The sequence below is a fragment of the Culex quinquefasciatus genome, chromosome 2 (genome assembly GCF_015732765.1).
Source record: "Culex quinquefasciatus strain JHB chromosome 2, VPISU_Cqui_1.0_pri_paternal, whole genome shotgun sequence".
Classification (NCBI taxonomy): domain Eukaryota; kingdom Metazoa; phylum Arthropoda; class Insecta; order Diptera; family Culicidae; genus Culex; species Culex quinquefasciatus.
The window spans coordinates 206,322,513-206,341,213 of NC_051862.1; the positions used below are offsets into that span (position 1 = coordinate 206,322,513).

At 50.4% G+C, this 18,701-nt stretch overlaps 3 protein-coding genes across 3 annotated transcripts; 2 read left to right on the forward strand and 1 right to left on the reverse strand.

Annotated features, from left to right (window-relative positions):
• Positions 1-707: 707 nt before the first annotated feature.
• LOC6045777 (protein ABHD11) lies at positions 708-1,956 on the forward strand. The gene is made up of 4 exons (XM_001863043.2): positions 708-1,048; positions 1,105-1,278; positions 1,338-1,708; positions 1,765-1,956. Exons 1-4 carry the CDS (start codon positions 803-805, stop codon positions 1,898-1,900), a joined length of 927 nt encoding a protein of 308 aa, XP_001863078.2. The 5' UTR covers positions 708-802; the 3' UTR covers positions 1,901-1,956.
• Positions 1,957-2,086: 130 nt separating this feature from the next.
• On the forward strand, positions 2,087-16,582 carry LOC6045778 (dynein heavy chain 8, axonemal). Its single transcript, XM_038251301.1, has 12 exons — positions 2,087-4,625; positions 4,677-4,845; positions 4,907-5,161; positions 5,225-5,381; positions 5,438-8,449; positions 8,510-8,665; positions 8,720-10,874; positions 10,934-11,606; positions 11,661-15,560; positions 15,618-15,796; positions 15,851-16,396; positions 16,457-16,582. The coding sequence occupies exons 1-12, from the start codon at positions 2,133-2,135 to the stop codon at positions 16,580-16,582; spliced, it is 13,821 nt and encodes a 4,606-aa protein (XP_038107229.1). The 5' UTR covers positions 2,087-2,132.
• A 37-nt stretch (positions 16,583-16,619) lies between these two features.
• Positions 16,620-18,069, reverse strand: LOC6045779 (derlin-1). The gene is made up of 5 exons (XM_001863045.2): positions 17,699-18,069; positions 17,438-17,641; positions 17,233-17,381; positions 17,063-17,173; positions 16,620-17,003 (listed from the first exon to the last, which is right to left on the reverse strand). Exons 1-5 carry the CDS (start codon positions 17,852-17,854, stop codon positions 16,841-16,843), a joined length of 783 nt encoding a protein of 260 aa, XP_001863080.1. The 5' UTR covers positions 17,855-18,069; the 3' UTR covers positions 16,620-16,840.
• Positions 18,070-18,701: the final 632 nt, after the last annotated feature.

Genomic DNA, 18,701 nt, shown 5'->3' on the forward strand with positions numbered 1-18,701 from the left:
GCGCATTCATGCATGCTGTTGATAAGGGAAACATCATTTGATCGTTTAAGCGTATGGTCGGTTGTATTGATAGGATATTACGGTCCTGTTCAGCAACGGAGAAGGACAACCATGGGTGGTCTCTCATGCTCATGCTCATGCTCATTAAAAAATAAAATTTCTTAAATGTTGGTCGAGATATTTTTTTAAATGGCGTGGGTTTCGCGCGTTTTCGGATTTTAGGTCGGCGCGGATTAGGCGCGGATTTTTTTTCGACTCTCCCGTAACAACCCTGGTACACGAAAAAGATTGAGGTTAAATTTTGTACCGGACAGCAAAACAAATAGAGTGCTAGTGTGCGTGAGATCGGCCTTAGATAACTCTATAGAGCTATCTAAGCCTGATCTCACACACACCAGCACACCATTTGTTTTGCTGGCCGGTACAAAATTTAACTTCAGCGCACGTAGATAATTCTATTCCTTGATCTGCCATGCTAATGGAGACGCATGGTTACTGCACAATGTGAAATCCAGAGCAACATTTGAAAGGGGCGGTACGACATTTATTACACGCGTTTAAATGGGACGAAAGGCCGTAAGAGCAATGTCGTACCGCCGCTTTCAAATGTTGCTCCAGAAATGTAGTACTAGAATGTCTTTAAGTTCTCTTTACTCTCCGAGTGGTTGGTGTCTCGACTTTGTTATCAGCGCAGGTTTCAAGAGAGTTGGCATTACATAAAACTGTTTGTTTTTATTCTGTGTTGAATCGATAGTACATAAGCGAATCTCCGGACCGGTTCTGTTAAAACAGGTGCTTAAAAATGCTCGGAAAAGTCTTAAAAACCGTTACTGCCGCCCCATGCTGCACCTCTTCAGTAAGATATATTTCCACTACTAACCCCCTGCGATACCTTGCCCCGGTGGAGCTATCCTACACGGTGTACGACAAAGTGGCCTCGGATTCTTCCACCCCGCCAGTTCTCGTCCTCCACGGTTTGTTCGGTTCAAAAGCCAACTGGAACAGCTTGAGCAAGGCCTTTCACCAGAAAACCAAACCCATTCGTAAGGTAAGATATTGACGGTTGCACTGGACTTGAAATTTTAGCGATTTATATATTTGCAGATCTACTCGATTGACGCGCGGAACCACGGCGACAGCCCCCACTCGGATGTCCACTCGTACGAGCACATGGTCGCGGATTTGGTGGCGCTGTACGAAAAGCTTGGAATTGACAAGGCTTCCGTAATCGGTCATAGCATGGGCGGCCGAGCCATGATGCTGCTTGCGCTTAAATACGTAAGATTTGCTGTTTTAAATTTGACACTGTCAACTCAATAGAGTTTTGATCCGTTCAGCCTCAACTGATCGACCGTGCCGTCATCGTGGACATTTCGCCAACGACCGGCCTCGGCACGAGCAACACCAACATCCCGCTCTTCCTGCAGTCGATGAAGCAGATTCAAATCGCGCCGGAAGAAACGATCCACCAGGCGCGTAAAACGGCCGACACACAGCTGGCGAAAATTATCGCCGAAAAGCCCTTGAGAGATTTCTTGATTACGAATTTAGTGAAATCCGACGAGGATGCAAGCTTCCGGTGGCGGATCAATCTGGACGCTTTGGAGACCAACTTCAACTCGGGAGTGGCACAGTTTCCCGACGTCAATGGATTACGCTTTGATGGGCCGACGTTGTTCATAGCTGGAGGACGGTCCGATTACATCAAGTATGACTTATACTAAAATATTTTGAGGAGGTGTATTAATCAAATTCCTCTTTTAGACCCTCGGATATCCCGGTAATCAAGAAGCTGTTTCCGCAAGCGGAGGTCAAAGTCGTCGAAGGAGCAGGTCATTGGGTGCACAGTGAAAAGTCGGCGGAGTTTGCAAAGTTGGTGCTGGACTTTTTAAATGCTTAACAGACGAATTATGTAAAGTCAATAAACTTCAATATGGGGTGACTATGAGCCAAACATCGATAGAGTTTTTAAAGTGTCGACGTGGTTTGTGAAAAGCCCTGAGGCACGTGATCATGTTTTACTTGTCCCTTCTGAACTGATCACAGCAACCATTGAAAATTCAATTCCTCCCACAAAAGTCCAAAAGTTCAATCTTGACAGTGGAAAATCCTCTAACCGTCCCCAAATCACCATGGCCGAAAACGACCCGGACCGGCACCTGCGCCAAATCTACAACGTCGTCGGAGTGACGTCCGTCGTGCTGGACGTGGCCCAGCTGGTGAAGCGCCGCCGCGGCAGTCCACCGAAGATTACCAAGGAGCAGGAGCTGCAGCAGCACCTGGACCGGGCCAAGGAGGCGCGCGCCGGCCGGTTGAACACGATTGGACCGAAGCACCGGTTCGTGCTGGAAGCGGCCGCGCACGTGTTGAATCTGGAGCCGGAGGTGCTGATCGATTGTACGGCGGACACGGACGAGTCGGTTGAGCGGATGGAGCGACTGTTCGAGGCGGACGGGAGTAAGGGATTGTTGATTTACTATGGGATGTACGGGGCGCCCGGGTTGGACTCGGGGCGGTACAATCCGAAGCAGAAACGACAGCAGTTGATGCAAACGCTGGTTACGGACGGAGCGGAGGAGCAGGTCACGAACGTTTCGGTGGCCGCCTTTCGGCATAACAACAGGAAGGTCGTAGAGGTGAAGACGCTGGGAGAGGACATTTTTCTGGTGTCGATTGCGATTCCGGAAGGTGCCTCGATCATCTACACGCTGACCTGGTTGTTGGAGAATATCGCGAGACCGGCGCTGGACAGCATCAAGGACTACGGGTACTGTACGGATTTGCAGAAAAGTTACTTCTTCCACGGGGTTGAGACGTTCATGAAGTTCTTGAAGAGTACCGAGAAGGACATCTCCGAGCGGATCATGTTCGAGGTAGATCACGAGTTGTACAAGGGCTTTCTGCTGACCAAGGTGCAGGTCGAGGAGACGGTTCGCGATCGCGAGAAGGTTTACGCTGCGGAACGAGCCTTTGCCCGCTGGATGCGCAAGATCGAGTACGCGCTGACGCAGGGTAACCAGATTCGGCGTGACCCGTACGACGTGGGTCCGCTGCACGAGCTGGAGTACTGGCGCAGCATGCTGACAAAGTACACCTCGATCGCGGAGTTTATCGAGTCGCAGCCGTTCCTCCGATATCAGTACTGCCTGAAGTTGTCGCGCTCGAAGCTGATGAAGAAGTGGTACGAGATGGACAAGGAGGTGACACGTAAGTTGAATGAGTCTCGGGACAATGTACGGTACATCAGCTCGATCGAGCGATTCTGGGATCCGCTGTACCGGTGCGAGCCTGAAGAGGTCTCGATGAACATTGCCAGCTTGTTGACAATCATTCGTCAGGTTTACAAGACGTCGTCGTTTTACAATACGTCAGAGCGAATTACCGGGCTGCTGTCGAAGGTTACCAACCAGATTATTATGAACTGTCAGCAGTACATGACTTGTCGCCGAAAGATGACGATTTACGAGCAGCGCAAAGAGGACATAATCAAAAAGATCGAGGTTTGCAAAGCACTGGACATGACGTACAGGTTCTACTACTACAAGGCGGTCAACGATATGGAGGAGAGTCCGGACGAAACTCCGTGGGAATGTTCGGACATGTACATATTTGGAAAGATGGACACGTTCAACGCCAGGTTGGACAAGATAAAGAACATCATGGAACTGTTCTTGAAGTATCAGGTGATCGATCGCATCGGAATCGCTGGCACAAACGTCTTCTCCAGCCGTATCAACAAGGCGTTTGACGTTATTGCCGCCAAGCCGTACGACCCACTGGTTCATCGTCAGCACCAGTTTGATGTTGACTTTGAAGTGTTCAAAAAGGAGGTCGAAGCGGCTGAAATTGGCTTGCAGAAATTTGCAAAGGAGATGTGCAACGAAGTTCCTACCATTGAAAGTCGTCTGTTGGTGTTGAACCGCTTTGAAAGACTCCGCCTGGATTGTCTGTGCTTGGACCGACGCTACCTCGACATAGCTGTCCTGTTGGAAAAAGACATTTTCGACATCAAGGACTATTACAACGAGAACCGAGCGAATCCCCCAATTATCTGGGGAGTCCCAAACTCCGTTGGACGGATCATGTGGGCGCGATCGCTGTTCCGCAAGATGGATGATCCGATCAAGGTGATCAAAGCGCGAAGTTGCGTGATCGAGCACCGAAAAGCCCAGCTGTGCGTCAAGTACTACAACTACCTCTGCGAAGTTCTGTTGCATTACGAGATGCTGCACCATCGTGCCTGGTGGGATTTTGTGGAGCAAGCTAGAGAGAAGCTGGAGGCTCCAATCTACCGGAAGAACCTGGATACCAACTGGTTACAGGTCAACTTCCATCCATTTCTCCGACAAACGATCAAAGAAACGGAGAACATGCTCAAGTGGCAACTGGCAGCACCAGACTTTGCCGTGTTGCTGGTGCTTCAGAAGGATAACCTGTACAACGCTTACGAGCGGGTCAAAGACCTACTGATGCGGAACAATCGCGTTAGGTTGGACATTCCGACCATCTTCCTGCCCTTGATGAGAACCATGTTGATTAAGCTGGAAGATGCGTTTTTGCCTGGACTGACGACAATAACCTGGATGTCGCTGAACTTGAAGGACTACTTGAACCAGGTTGAGAAGGTTAGTAAAACTTCATAAATGTAGAACTCCCAAAGAACAAAGCTTCCCCAGGTCATCATCAACATCGAATATTTTGTCAAAGAGGTGAACGACATCCGGGAGGCGCGCATCGAGGACGTTCTGTACTCGTTTGCGAACACCGATTTGCTGGCCCTGCCCGGCGAAGCGGTCACTCCGGAAGCATTCACCGACATGAACATCAAGTACAGACAGACGATCGGTAAGCGTCGATACGCAGCGCTGAATCTGTAGATTCAACCTAAACACCCCTTTTCCTTTAGAGAAATTCCTCCAGAAGAAGTCGCAAGCAATGGAGAAAGCGACCATCGAGCTGATCAACAAGTTTGTGGAAAACATCGAGGTGGCCGAGACGGACGAGCGTGGCAATCGCAAATTTCAGCTGCCGCTGGAGCAGATTGACGACGAGAATCGGCGCCGGGAGGAGGCACTGCCGATCGACAAGTACGACTGGATTAGCTTCGACAAGATATACAAGGCGCTGGCGTATCCGTCGGTGGAGATGCACCTCAAGTCCTGTATGAGAGTGGGAAGTGCTACTCTGGAAAGCATGAGATCTAATAGATGACTTTGCATTGTAGTGTTTCAAGACTACACCGGACTGAACTACGACGTCACGCTGCTTCACATTGACTGTATGGAGTTGTTTGCCTACTTCAACCACCGGATCATTGCGGTATTCGTGAGGATGGTGAAGACTGCGCTGGAGAAGCTGCGAAATCGGATCAAGCTGGTCAAGTGAGTTTTACGTAACTTGAAGGTGACTAACGCTACTAACGCTTAATCTTCAAAAGCCTCCAAAACAACAAAGCCGCAGCCATGCGGGACATCAACCCACTCCTACTGACCGAGATGGAGCTGGAGCCGGAAGCATGCGTCATCCAACCATCGCTCGAGCAAATCCAGGTTAGTTTCCAGCGGGTCATCATGAACGTGGTGGAGACCTTCTACGCTGTTTCGACCTGGGGTCGTCAAGCGAAGACGGAAGCTCGGAAGCTGCGTCGTCCGGTGCTGGACGAGGTACGCCACGAGCGGTCCTGGTTCCTGACGATTTCCGAGCACAAGGAAGTATCCCGCTTTATCCACGAGTTTGACGGAGGATTGCTGCTGGTCGAGCCGGACATTGATCTCGAGCTACACACCGTGTTCAATCACTACGAGTACATGTGGAAGAGTGATTTGTTTGCGATTCCGCTGGAGGAGAAGCCGGCACGGTTCGAGAAGATTCAGCTCGACCTGGGTGATGTGGTGTTCCTGTCGCAGGTTGGACCCATCACGATACGATCGGACCGTGTGGTGAAGGTGGTGCTGACAAAGTTGTTGGCGTTCTACACGCAGCGCATATCGGAGATTACCAAGTTTATCACGGAACACGATGCGGTGTTGAGCCGTACGCTGAAGGATCTAGACGATATCAAGATGGCGATGGAATGTCTGCAGAAGGTTCAGGATAACTTCACCTTTATCGATGTGGATCTCGGGTTCATCGAGACAACGTACAGTACACTGTCGGAGTTTGAGTTGGGAATTACAAAGGACGACATGGACCACGTGTACGGATTGCGTGAAATGTTTAAAACAATGGCGAAAAAGGTGGAACAGGTAGAGAACGACATTATAGCATTGCAGGTACCGCTGCAGCGAGAGCTTGCCGAAGGAGTGGCAGAGTTTACCGAAGAGATTGACGAGTTTGACAAAGAGTTTGATGACAAAGGACCCATGGAGGAAGGAATTTCTGCGAAGGAAGCCAGCGATCGTGTGCTGATGTTCCAGGCAAGGTTCGACGAGTTGTGGCGTAAGTTTGAAATGTTTGCCAGCGGTGAAGCCTTCCTGGGGTTGAAAGTCAACGACTACCCAATCTTGCACAAGCGCAAAAAGGAGCTGAACCTGCTGAACAAGCTGTACTCGCTGTACTTGCAAGTGATGAGAAGCATTGACGAGTATTACGAGACGCCATGGATGGACGTGGACATTGAGAAGATCAACACCGAACTGACAGACTTTCAGAATCGTTGTCGTAAGCTGCCCAAAGGTATGAAGGACTGGTTGGCGTACATCGACTTGAAGAAGAAAATCGACGACTTCAATGACAGTTGCCCGCTGCTGGAACTGATGTGTAACGAGGCCATGAAAGATCGACACTGGGAGAAGCTGGAGAACCTCTTAAGTTGCCAGTTTGAAGTGGAATCCCCGTCTTTCTTGCTGGGTAATGTGATGGAAGCTCCACTGCTAGCGCACAAGGACGACATTGAGGACATCTGCGTGGGAGCGGTCAAAGAGAACGACATCGACTCCAAACTGCGACAGGTCATTGCGGAATGGTCCGCGGTGAACTTGCAGTTTGCCAACTTCAAGAACCGTGGTGAACTGTTGATCAAGCCGACGGAAACGCTGGAAATCATCTCGTTGCTGGAAGACAGCACCATGATTGTGAGTTCGCTAGCTTCCAATCGCTTCAACGCCCACTTCAAAAAGGAAATCATGAACTGGCTGCACAAATTGTGTAACACCGGGGAAATCTTGGAAAAGTGGCTGCAAGTTCAGAACTTGTGGATCTACTTGGAGGCGGTTTTCGTCGGCGGTGACATTTCCAAACAGCTGCCGCAGGACGCCAAGCGGTTTGCAGGAATTGACAAGTCGTGGGTGCGGATCATGTTCCGAGCCAGGGACAATCCGAACGCCGTCGAGTGCTGCACCGGGGAAGATACGATGGCGTACACGCTGACGGCGCTGCTGAACCAGCTGGAGTCGTGTCAGAAATCGTTGACGGGATATCTGGAGTCGAAGCGGTTGCTGTTTCCGCGGTTCTTCTTCATTTCCGATCCGGTGCTGCTGGAGATTCTTGGCCAAAGTTCGGACCCAACCTCGATCCAGGCTCATTTGCTGAGCATCTTCGATGCCGTGGCACGCGTTGAGTTTGAGGAGAAGACTTTTGGCAAGATAATCTCGCTGATGTCGGACAACGGGGAAGTGGTTCCACTGGGAAGACCGGTATTCTGTACTGGTGGCGTTGAACTCTGGATAAATCGGTTGCTGGTGGAAATGCAGGACACGATCCGTGACATCTTGGCAACGATGGCGCAAAACTTGAACAGTGCCGACTTTGACTTCATCACCGGATTCCAAGAATTCTGCGGACAGGCTGGCTTGGTGGGAGTGCAGCTTCTCTGGACAACCGGGGCGGAGTACGCGTTACGGAAGTGTCGCACCGACAAGAACATTATGCGAAAGACGAATCAACGTTTCTTGGATCTGCTCAACAGCTTGATCGAACTCACGGTCAAGGACCTGACCAAGTTGCAGCGTATCCGCTTCGAAACCATGGTCACAATCCACGTACATCAGCGGGACATTTTCGACGACCTGGTGCGATTGAAGATCAAGACGGCGATGGACTTTGAGTGGCAAAAGCAGGCTCGGTTCTACTACATTGAGGAAACGGATGACGTGATTGTGAAAATAACGGACGTTGACTTTATCTACCAGAACGAATACCTGGGAGTTACGGAACGGTTGGCCATCACTCCGCTGACGGATCGGTGCTACATTACGCTGGCACAAGCAATTGGAATGTCCATGGGCGGTGCACCGGCGGGTCCCGCTGGAACGGGTAAAACGGAGACGACCAAGGACATGGGACGAGCATTGGGCAAGTTGGTGGTCGTTTTTAACTGCTCGGATCAAATGGACTTCCGTGGATTAGGACGAATCTACAAGGGACTGGCACAATCAGGATCGTGGGGATGTTTTGACGAATTCAATCGGATTGAACTTCCGGTATTGTCGGTGGCAGCTCAGCAGATTTAGTGAGTACATCAGGTGAGGTCGATATTGGGGATAGTTTCAACGGAATTTTGTCGTTCCAGCATCGTACTGGTGGCTCGCAAAGAAAAGAAGACCGAGTTTATCTTCAGCGATGGCGACACTGTGTCACTGAATCCAGAGTTTGGACTGTTTATCACGATGAACCCAGGTTACGCCGGACGACAGGAGCTGCCCGAGAATCTGAAGATTATGTTCCGGTAAGCGAAAAAGATTTTAAAACAATTTCGAAACTAACCCTGAACCCCAAAAAGGTCCGTTGCAATGATGGTTCCCGATCGGCAGATTATTATGCGCGTAAAGCTGGCCAGTTGTGGCTTCAAGGACAACGTCATCTTGGCCCGCAAGTTCTTCACGCTGTACAAGCTGTGCGAGGAGCAGCTTTCTAAGCAGGTTCACTACGATTTCGGACTGCGGAACATTCTGTCCGTGTTGCGCACGCTGGGAGCGCAGAAGCGAGCGAACCCAACCGACACGGAGGAAACGATCGTGATGCGGGTGTTGCGGGACATGAACGTTTCCAAGCTGGTCGATGAGGACGAACCGCTGTTTCTTTCGCTCATTGAAGATCTCTTTCCGGGTATTAAGCTGAGTACATCGACGTACAAGGATCTTCAGCGGGCAATTGGGAACAGCGCAGAGGCGCTCGGACTGATCAACCATCCGGAATGGAACTTGAAGGTTATTCAGCTGTACGAAACCTCGCTGGTTCGACACGGTTTGATGACCCTGGGACCGACGGGGGCCGGGAAAACGCGCTGCATCCATACGCTGTTAAATAGCTTCACGGAACTAGGACTACCGCACAAGGAGATTCGGATGAACCCGAAGGCAATAACTGCGCCGCAGATGTTCGGACGCCTCGACGTAGCGACCAACGACTGGACCGACGGAATCTTCTCGACGCTTTGGAGGAGAACGCTCAAAATCAAGAAGACCGACTTTGTCTGGTTGATTCTGGACGGACCTGTTGATGCGGTTTGGATTGAGAACTTGAACTCGGTGCTGGACGACAACAAAACGCTGACGCTGGCCAACGGTGATCGTATTACGATGGCTCCGAACGCAAAGCTGGTGTTTGAACCGGACAACGTGGACAACGCTTCGCCGGCAACGGTTAGTCGGATGGGTATGGTCTTTATGAGTGCGTCGGTGCTCAAATGGGAGCCGATTCTTGACGGATGGTTGAAACGAAAGCCGTCCGAGGTAGCGGACTCGTTGAGGAAGTACTTCCACAAAATTTACGACGATCTACACAGCTTTGTGCAGACGAAGCTTGCGGCCAAGATGAAGATTCTGGAAGCGATCTACATTCGGCAGTGTTGCGATATCTTGGAAGGACTGTTGGCCCCGCCAAGTGAGGAGGCGCCTCCGATCGAGTTCTCCGACAGACACTTGGAGCGCATATTCTTGTTTGCGGTGATGTGGTCACTCGGGGCCGTTCTGGAGTTGGAAGATCGCGAAAAAATGGGCGAGTTTATTGCGAAGCATCCGTCAAAGATGCGATGGCCCAAGATTCAACCCGGAGAGACCATCTTTGAGTATGTGGTATCTGCGGACGGAAACTGGCAGCACTGGAACGAGCGCGTCGAGGAGTACATCTACCCAAGTGACAGCGTTCCGGAATATGCCAAGATCCTGGTCCCGAACGTGGACAATGTTCGTACAGCGTACCTAATCGACCTCATAGCAAAGCAGAGCAAAGCGGTACTGTTGATTGGTGAGCAAGGCACCGGAAAAACGGTCATGATCAAGGGCTACATGCTGAACTACAACCCGGAGTATCATCTGTCCAAGAGTTTCAACTTCTCGTCGGCCACCACTCCGAACATGTTCCAGCGAATCATAGAGTCGTACGTTGAGAAGCGAGTAGGAACGAACTACGGACCACCTCAGAATCGTAAAATGTCCATCTTCATCGACGACATCAACATGCCCGTGGTCAACGAGTGGGGCGATCAGGTCACCAACGAAATTGTCCGACAGCTTATGGAGAACGTCGGATTCTACTCGCTCGACAAACCCGGTGACTTCCTGAACATTCTGGACATTCAACTGCTTGCGGCGATGATTCACCCCGGTGGAGGTCGTAACGACATTCCTCCTCGGCTCAAGCGACAGTTTTGCGTGTTCAACTGTGCTATTCCGAGCAACACCTCCATGGACAAGATCTTCGGCGTGCTCGGTGAGGGTTACTTCTGTGAGTCACGCTTCAACGCGACGATCGTGGCGTTCATCCCAAAGCTGGTCGCGCTGACTCGGAAACTGTGGCAAGCTACCAAGACCAAGATGCTGCCGACGCCGGCCAAGTTCCATTACGTGTTCAACTTGCGAGATTTGTCCAGAATATGGCAGGGTATGCTGACGATCAAGTCCGAAGAGTGCGAAACGATCAAGACGGTCATCAACGTAAGTTCTGCGTTTTTTCACACACGGTCGCATCTTCTAACTACCCTCGTAATTGACAGCTGTGGCGCCACGAGTGCACCCGCGTAATCGCCGATCGCTGCACCAACTTTGACGATCGTAACTGGTTCGTGGCAAAGATGCGCGAACTTGCCGAGTCGGAGCTGGAGCCGGCGGAGTACGAGCTGTACGACGAGCAGGAAACGTTCTTTGTGGACTTTTTGCGAGATGCGCCGGATCCGACCGGGGAGGAGGGCGAGGACGTTAGCCTGGAGCCGCCCAAACTGTACGAAGAGATTCCCAGCTTTGAGGAGACGACCGCGCGGGTGCGGATGTTCATGGAACAGTTCAACGAGCAGGTGCGGGGTGCCTCGATGGATATGGTGTTCTTCCGGGATGCGTTGATTCACTTGATGATCATTTCGAGAATTATTCGGACGCCTGGCGGGAATGCGTTGCTGGTGGGCGTTGGGGGTTCCGGAAAGCAGAGTTTGACGAAGCTGGCGTCGTTCATCGCCGGTTACAAGTACTACCAGATTACACTGACAAGGTCGTACAATATCAACAACTTGATGGACGATCTGCGGTATCTGTACCGGGTTGCGGGCTTGGAAGGACAAGGTATTTCGTTCATTTTCACCGATAACGACATCAAGGACGAAGGTTTTCTGGAGTTTATCAACAATGTGCTGAGCTCTGGAGAGATTGCAAATTTGTTCCCGAAGGATGATTTAGGTAAGTTTAGTTTTTTAAAGGGGTAAGTCGTGTACTGTAAGTTTCTACTTTCAGACCAAATCATGAACGAGCTGATACCGATCATGAAGAAGGTTGACCCAAAGCGGATACCGACTCAAGATAACCTGTACGACTTCTTCATATCGCGAGCGAAGGCCAACTTGCACATTGTGTTGTGCTTCTCACCTGTCGGAGAAAAGTTCCGCAACCGTTCGCTCAAGTTCCCCGGACTAATCTCCGGTTGTACGATCGACTGGTTCCAGCGCTGGCCGGAGGACGCTCTGATTGCCGTGTCCAATCACTTCCTCAAGGACTACAGCATCGTGTGCAAGCCCGAGGTCAAGCAAAATCTGATCGAGATCATGGCGTTCGTGCAGGACAAGGTGGCGGAGATTTGTGTCGACTACTATGAACGCTTCCGACGGCAGGCGCACGTTACCCCGAAGTCCTTCCTGTCCTTTCTCGAGGGATACAAGGTTATCTACCAGGAGAAGCATGACAACATTGCCGTGCTGGCTAGCCGGATGCAAACCGGTTTGGTGAAGCTGATCGAAGCGGCCGCTTCGGTGGACGTGCTGCGCGTTGAGCTCGAGGAGAAGGAGAAGGACATTATCATGGCAACTCAAGCGGCGGAAATCGTGCTCGCATCGGTGACCCAATCGCAGCAAGACGCGGAAGTTGTCAAGGCCGAGGTTATGGTCGTGAAGAACAAGGCGGACATCCTGGTAGAGCAGATTGCGGCTGAAACGGCGGTTGCCGAAGAGAAACTGGAAGCTGCACGACCGGCACTAGAGGCGGCTGAAGCTGCTTTGAAGACGGTAACCCCGGCGGATATTGCCACGGTGCGAAAGCTGGGCAAACCTCCGTATTTGATTACACTGATTATGGACGTGGTGTTGATTTTGTTCCGAAGACGTATGAATGCCGTTAAGCCAGATCCGGAGCGACAGTTTTTGATGGCATCCTGGGAAGCGTCGCTTAAAGTGATGGCCGATACGGGATTCCTGAACAAGATTGTTCGATACCAGGCAGATTTAATCAACGCTGAGACGGTAGATTTGATGATACCCTACTTCAAGTACCCGCTGTACACGTTTGAAGCCGCCAAAGCTGCTTGCGGTAACGTGGCCGGTTTGCTGCAGTGGACAAAAGCGATGGCACAGTTTTACGATGTGAATAAGGACGTTCTGCCGTTGAAGGCAAACTTGGCGCGACAGCAGAAGAAACTCGACATTGCATCGGTCCAACGGGAGGAAGCCGAACAACAGTTGATGGCAAAGGAGAAGGAGCTGGCCCAGGTTCAGCAAGAGTTTGACGACGCCATGTCGAAGAAGCAAGCAGTGCTGGATGACGCAAAGGCGTGCCAGGACAAAATGGACGCTGCTTCTGCGCTGATCAATGGGTTGGCGGACGAGCGGGTTCGTTGGACGGATCAGTTGTCGCAGTTCAAGAGTGAAACCGACAGGCTTGTGGGGGATGTGCTTATCTTGACTGGGTTCCTCTCGTACACGGGACCGTTCAACCAGGAGTATCGGACGATGCTGCAGAAGGCTTGGCAGCAAGAGCTGCAGAATCGGAAGATTCCGGTATCGCTGAACATTAGCATCATGGAGAATTTGACGGACGACGCGACTGTTGGAGAGTGGAATCTGCAGGGATTACCGAACGATGAGTTGTCGATACAGAATGGTATCATCGTGACGAAGGCAGCAAGGTATCCGCTGCTTATCGACCCGCAATCGCAGGGGAAAATATGGATCAAGCAGAAGGAGAAAGAGAATGGGTTGATCGTAACTTCGTTGGAGCATCGCTTCTTTAGGAATCATATTGAGGACTGCGTTTCGCAAGGTATTCCGCTGATGATCGAGGACGTTGGTGAAGAGCTGGATCCCATCTTGGACAATGTGCTGGAGAAGAATTTCATCAAAATGGGTAACACGTACAAGGTGAAGGTTGGTGACAAGGAGGTGGACGTGCACTCGGACTTCCGGCTGTACATCACGACAAAGTTGCCGAATCCGTTGTACACTCCGGAGATTTCTGCTCGCACGTCAATCATCGACTTTACCGTCACGATCAAGGGACTGGAGGATCAGCTGCTGGGTCGGGTGATCTTGACCGAAAAGCGGGAACTGGAATCAGAGCGGACGAATCTCATCAAGGACGTGACGTCTAACCGGAGAAAGATGCAGGAACTGGAAGCGAATCTGCTGCACAAGCTGTCGACGACGCAGGGTAGCTTGGTGGACGATGTAACGGTGATTATAGTGCTGAACACCAGCAAGACAACGTCGATTGAGGTGCGGGAAAAGCTGAAGATTGCTCGGGAGACGGAGATAAAGATCAATAGGGCCCGAGAGGAGTACCGGCCGGTGGCGACGAGGGGAAGTGTGTTGTACTTTTTGATTTGCAGCATGTCGATGGTGAACAATATGTACCAGACTTCGCTGGTGCAGTTTTTGGAGCGTTTCGACATCTCCATGGCACGTTCGGACAAGCACATTGTGACGTCACGGCGGATTAACAATATCATTGAATACCTGACGCATGATATCTTCCAGTACATTTGTCGGGGATTGTATGAGGTGCACAAGTATCTGTTTGTGCTGTTGATGGCGCTGAACATTGATTTAGACAAGAAGACGATCACGCACCAGGAGTTTCAGACGTTCATCAAGGGAGGAGCGGCGCTGGATATTAACACGTGTCCGCCGAAGCCGTTCAAGTGGATTGCGGACATTGCATGGTTGAACATTATTCAGCTGTCCTCGTTGCATCAGTTTTACGAGATTCCCCAGCACATTGAGTTCAACGAGAAGGGTTGGAAGAGTTGGTTTTCGAAGGAAGCGCCGGAGGAGGATGTGATTCCCGACGGGTATCAAGGGATGGATGCGTTCCGGAAGTTGCTGCTGATACGAGCTTGGTGTCCGGATCGGACGCTGTCGCAGAGCAGAAAGTATCTGGCAATGTCGCTGGGCCAGCGATTCGCCGATCCGGTTATTGTGAATTACGACGTTATGCTGGAGGAGAGTCGCCCGTTGACTCCGCTGGTTTGCTTCCTGTCGATGGGTTCGGATCCGACGCCTAGTATCGAAGCACTGGCGAAGAAGAACGCGGTCAAGTGCCGGTCGATTTCGATGGGTCAAGGGCAGGAGGTTCACGCGAGGAAGTTGATATCGGCCTCGTTGGAGGAGGGTTCGTGGGTTTTGCTACAGAACTGTCACTTGGGGTTGGAGTACGTGGCGGAGCTTATGGTGCAGATCATGGAGTTGGAAAAGGTTGGGACCGGGTTTCACAATGACTTTCGTGTTTGGGTTACGACGGAGCCGCATCCGCAGTTCCCTATTACGTTCCTGCAGATGTCGATTAAATTTACGAACGAACCTCCGTCGGGGGTGAAAGCGGGGCTGAAGCGAACTTACGGATCGATGACAATTGAGATGTTCGAATACAGCGAGTCAGTGTTTTACGTGCCGTTGATTTTTGCGATTTCGTTTTTGCACACTGTGGTGCAGGAGAGGCGGAAGTTTGGACCGCTGGGGTGGAACATCCCGTACGAGTTTAATTCTGCGGATTGGCTGGCAAGCTGCATGTTTGTGCAGAACCACTTGGACGATCTGGATCCGAAGCGAGGTATCAGCTGGAAGACGGTTCGGTACATGCTGGGTGAGGTACAGTACGGTGGAAGGGTTACGGACGACTATGACAAGCGGCTGTTGAACACGTTTGCGAAGGTTTGGTTTTCGGACGCAATGTTTTTGGACGAGTTCAACTTCCACGGAGACTACCGGATCATGAAGTTCAAGTCGATCGAGGAGTACATGGAGGCGATCGAGCATATGCCGCTGGTTGATCCGCCGCAGGTTTACGGACTGCACGCCAACGCGGACATTACTTACCAGAGCAATACGACGAAGGAGATTTTGGACACGATCGTTTCGATCCAACCAAAAGGTATAACCGAATTAGTCGTTGTACAGAGCTTAAACTGCAGATTTTAATTTATTACAGAGTCTGCCGGAGGCGGAGGTGAAACACGAGAAGCTACCGTAGCTCGGCTGGTGCACGACATGTTGTCCAAGGTACCGGCACCGTACGATCCGTTTGCCGTGAAGGAACGTCTCAAGATTATGGGTCACCTCGGGTCGATGAACATCTTTTTGCGCCAGGAAATTGATCGAATTCAGAAGGTGGGTATGACAAATTTGTGGACGATTCTACCAATATCCTGTACTGTTTTGCAGATTATTCTACTGGTGCGAACGACGCTCAAGGACCTCCTCCTAGCCATCGACGGTATCATCATCATGAACGAGCAGCTCCGCGATGCTTTGGACAATATCTACGATGCTCGGGTGCCGGAAGTTTGGAAACGAGGGAGCTGGGCGTCATCGTCGCTTGGCTTCTGGTTTACAGAACTCATAGAGCGCAACCAACAGTTTTACACGTGGTGCTTCAAGGGTCGCCCCAACATGTTCTGGATGACGGGATTCTTCAACCCGCAGGGATTCCTAACAGCTATGAGACAGGAGGTGGCCCGGGCGCACAAGGGCTGGGCGCTGGACGTGGTTACGCTGCACAACGACGTGACCAAAATGTTGACCGAGGAGTGCAAGCAACCGCCGCCGGAGGGCGTTTTTGTGTACGGGTTGTATTTGGATGGTGCGGGCTGGGATCGGAGGAACAACCGGCTGCAGGAGGCGATCAACAAGGTGCTGTACACGGCGATGCCGGTGGTGCACATTTACGCGATCAACTCGACGGCTGCCAAGGATCCCAAGTTGTATGAGGTAAGCGGGGAGTTATAAAGTGGTTGTTGGTTTACTAAAAATAAAGTAATTTTTTTCCAGTGTCCCGTCTACAAAAAGTCCAACCGAACCGATTTGAACTACATCACTCCGCTGTGGCTGCACACGCTGAAATCGCCGGACCATTGGATTCTACGCGGAGTGGCGCTGCTGTGCGATATCAAATAATTGTACGGCCGTGATATTGATTGAAAACGTTGTACCCTCTGCGTATCCTTCACAATATATTTGTTTAATTCGTTCAAATTCCTCCGGACTCGAGCGATACTAACTACACAATATCCGAGCGCGAAAATATGCACGGTTTAGTCTAATTCCTAACACTCATACAGTTACGGAAACACATCCATTCTTTTCGGTAGACGATGAGTAAAAAGCTACAAGATCTCACTTTTGCTAGACGTCCATCACAAGTTCTTGCTTACCTTAGTCCCGGCCCAGAACGTGTCCTCGGCCCCACTGGTGCCGGAAGCCGAACCCGCCTTGCTGTTGTTGCTGCTGCTGCTGTTGGGGGTTGACCACACGCTGGCCCACCGGAGGAACGCCAAAACCGTGCACTCCGCCGCTCACGTCCGGGATGTAGCGTTTGCTGAATGAGTCAAATTTAGATTATTAAAAAGAATTGTAGATAGGGGAGGGAGATCTTACATGATGGCAGGGGTCTCCAGTAAGCTCGGACCGCCCAGCTCCTGTGGGTAGATGAACTTGAGGAAGTAGTACGCGTGACCGACCAGGATGCCAACGATCGAGAAAATGCTTCTGCAAAATTGAAACTTGTTAGAATTTGAGCTTCGGGGTGATGTTTTGTAATAAAATACCCCGACGAAAGGATCAAGTTCATGCCGAGCAGCACCCACGGCAGGTACATGGCCTTGAAGCGCGTTCCGAACCAAAAGTTGACGATCACGTCCTTGTTCAGCTTACACCAGACGTACAGCACGGACAGCACCATCGGGTCCATGAGGAGCTGCGAAGAAACGCCAACAGTTAGATGTGTAATCGAGTTTTCTCGTAAAACCTTACCGGCAAATCCATCAGCAGCCCGATCAACAGACACAGAATCCAGTTGAAGAATAGCAGATAGAAGTAATCCCCTGGTTTCTGCTTGAAGTGGTCCGTCTCCAGCTGCTTCGAGTAGTTGTACAGGAAGAAGCAATTCAGCATAAAGTGAAATCCGGTGGCCGGATTGAGCGGATAGAAAAATACTGCCGTCATTGGTCGCCATAGCTGTGGAAGAGTTCAATTTAAACAAAACAACACATAAAAACCCCAACTCGAAACTACCTGCAACTTCTGGAACAGCGGCACCGACTGCAGGATCAGATACTGCGGGGGAAGAATGCCGAAGCGGGCCAGTAAGCTTATTCCGACCGTTCCGGTCAGCCACATCCGCGTGAAAATCGGGACCTGTTTATACCATGTTTGGATGTCCGACGACATGGCGGTGGTTTAACGCGCAAGCGAATGTCCCAACAGCTGGAATCGATGGTAGCCGGTACCGGGCGAGGCAGAACTATCTTGGTTGCACGAATTCTACACAATTTAAGCGAAAATCATCACTTTATTGCGGACTGATTTCACTATTTGGCTGGTGAATTTCACGACGAGTTTGTTTTGGTCTGGCTCGGCTACGTGTTCGACGATGATTCGCGAGATGTTGTACCGTTGGTTTGACAGATCAACTCTTCAACAGGGGTGCGCGCTCGAAGGAAGTACTAGAATGGGTTCGTGTTTTGACTATTCTAGTCGTTTCGATTCCTTTGGTACCAAGCGGCTCCATTACTTTGCTATTACTCTATAGACAAATCCAGCGAAAGCTCAACGCTGCTTTTTGATGGTGAGAGATTTGACAGCTCCCATACTAAATGTCTCGATTTTCATACTTTTTGTTAATTTTCTTCTAAAATTAAACACTTAACATATGAAAACTATATATTTTTGATGCCCAAAATTCCTGCTGAACCGAATGGTGTACTTATCTCAACTGCAAATTTTTCGAACAGTTTTTATTTTAATAATATTCTAGACACATTTTGTGCACCTAATCAATCAATACTTTTATCATAAATAATCATTTTATTGCTTAAAAATTGAGTTTTCCTGAGCTCCCATATTCAAATACATGGAAGCTGTCATTTCTAACACCATTGGCCACCTAGCGGCCATTTCAAACTGGATACGTCTATGGTTTATGAAATATGACGGAAGCGCATGGTTTCTCAGCGTTGTGAATATTAAAAGTTAAGCCAGTTTTGCAAAAAACGAATCTAGAGTTTTTTTAAAAGTC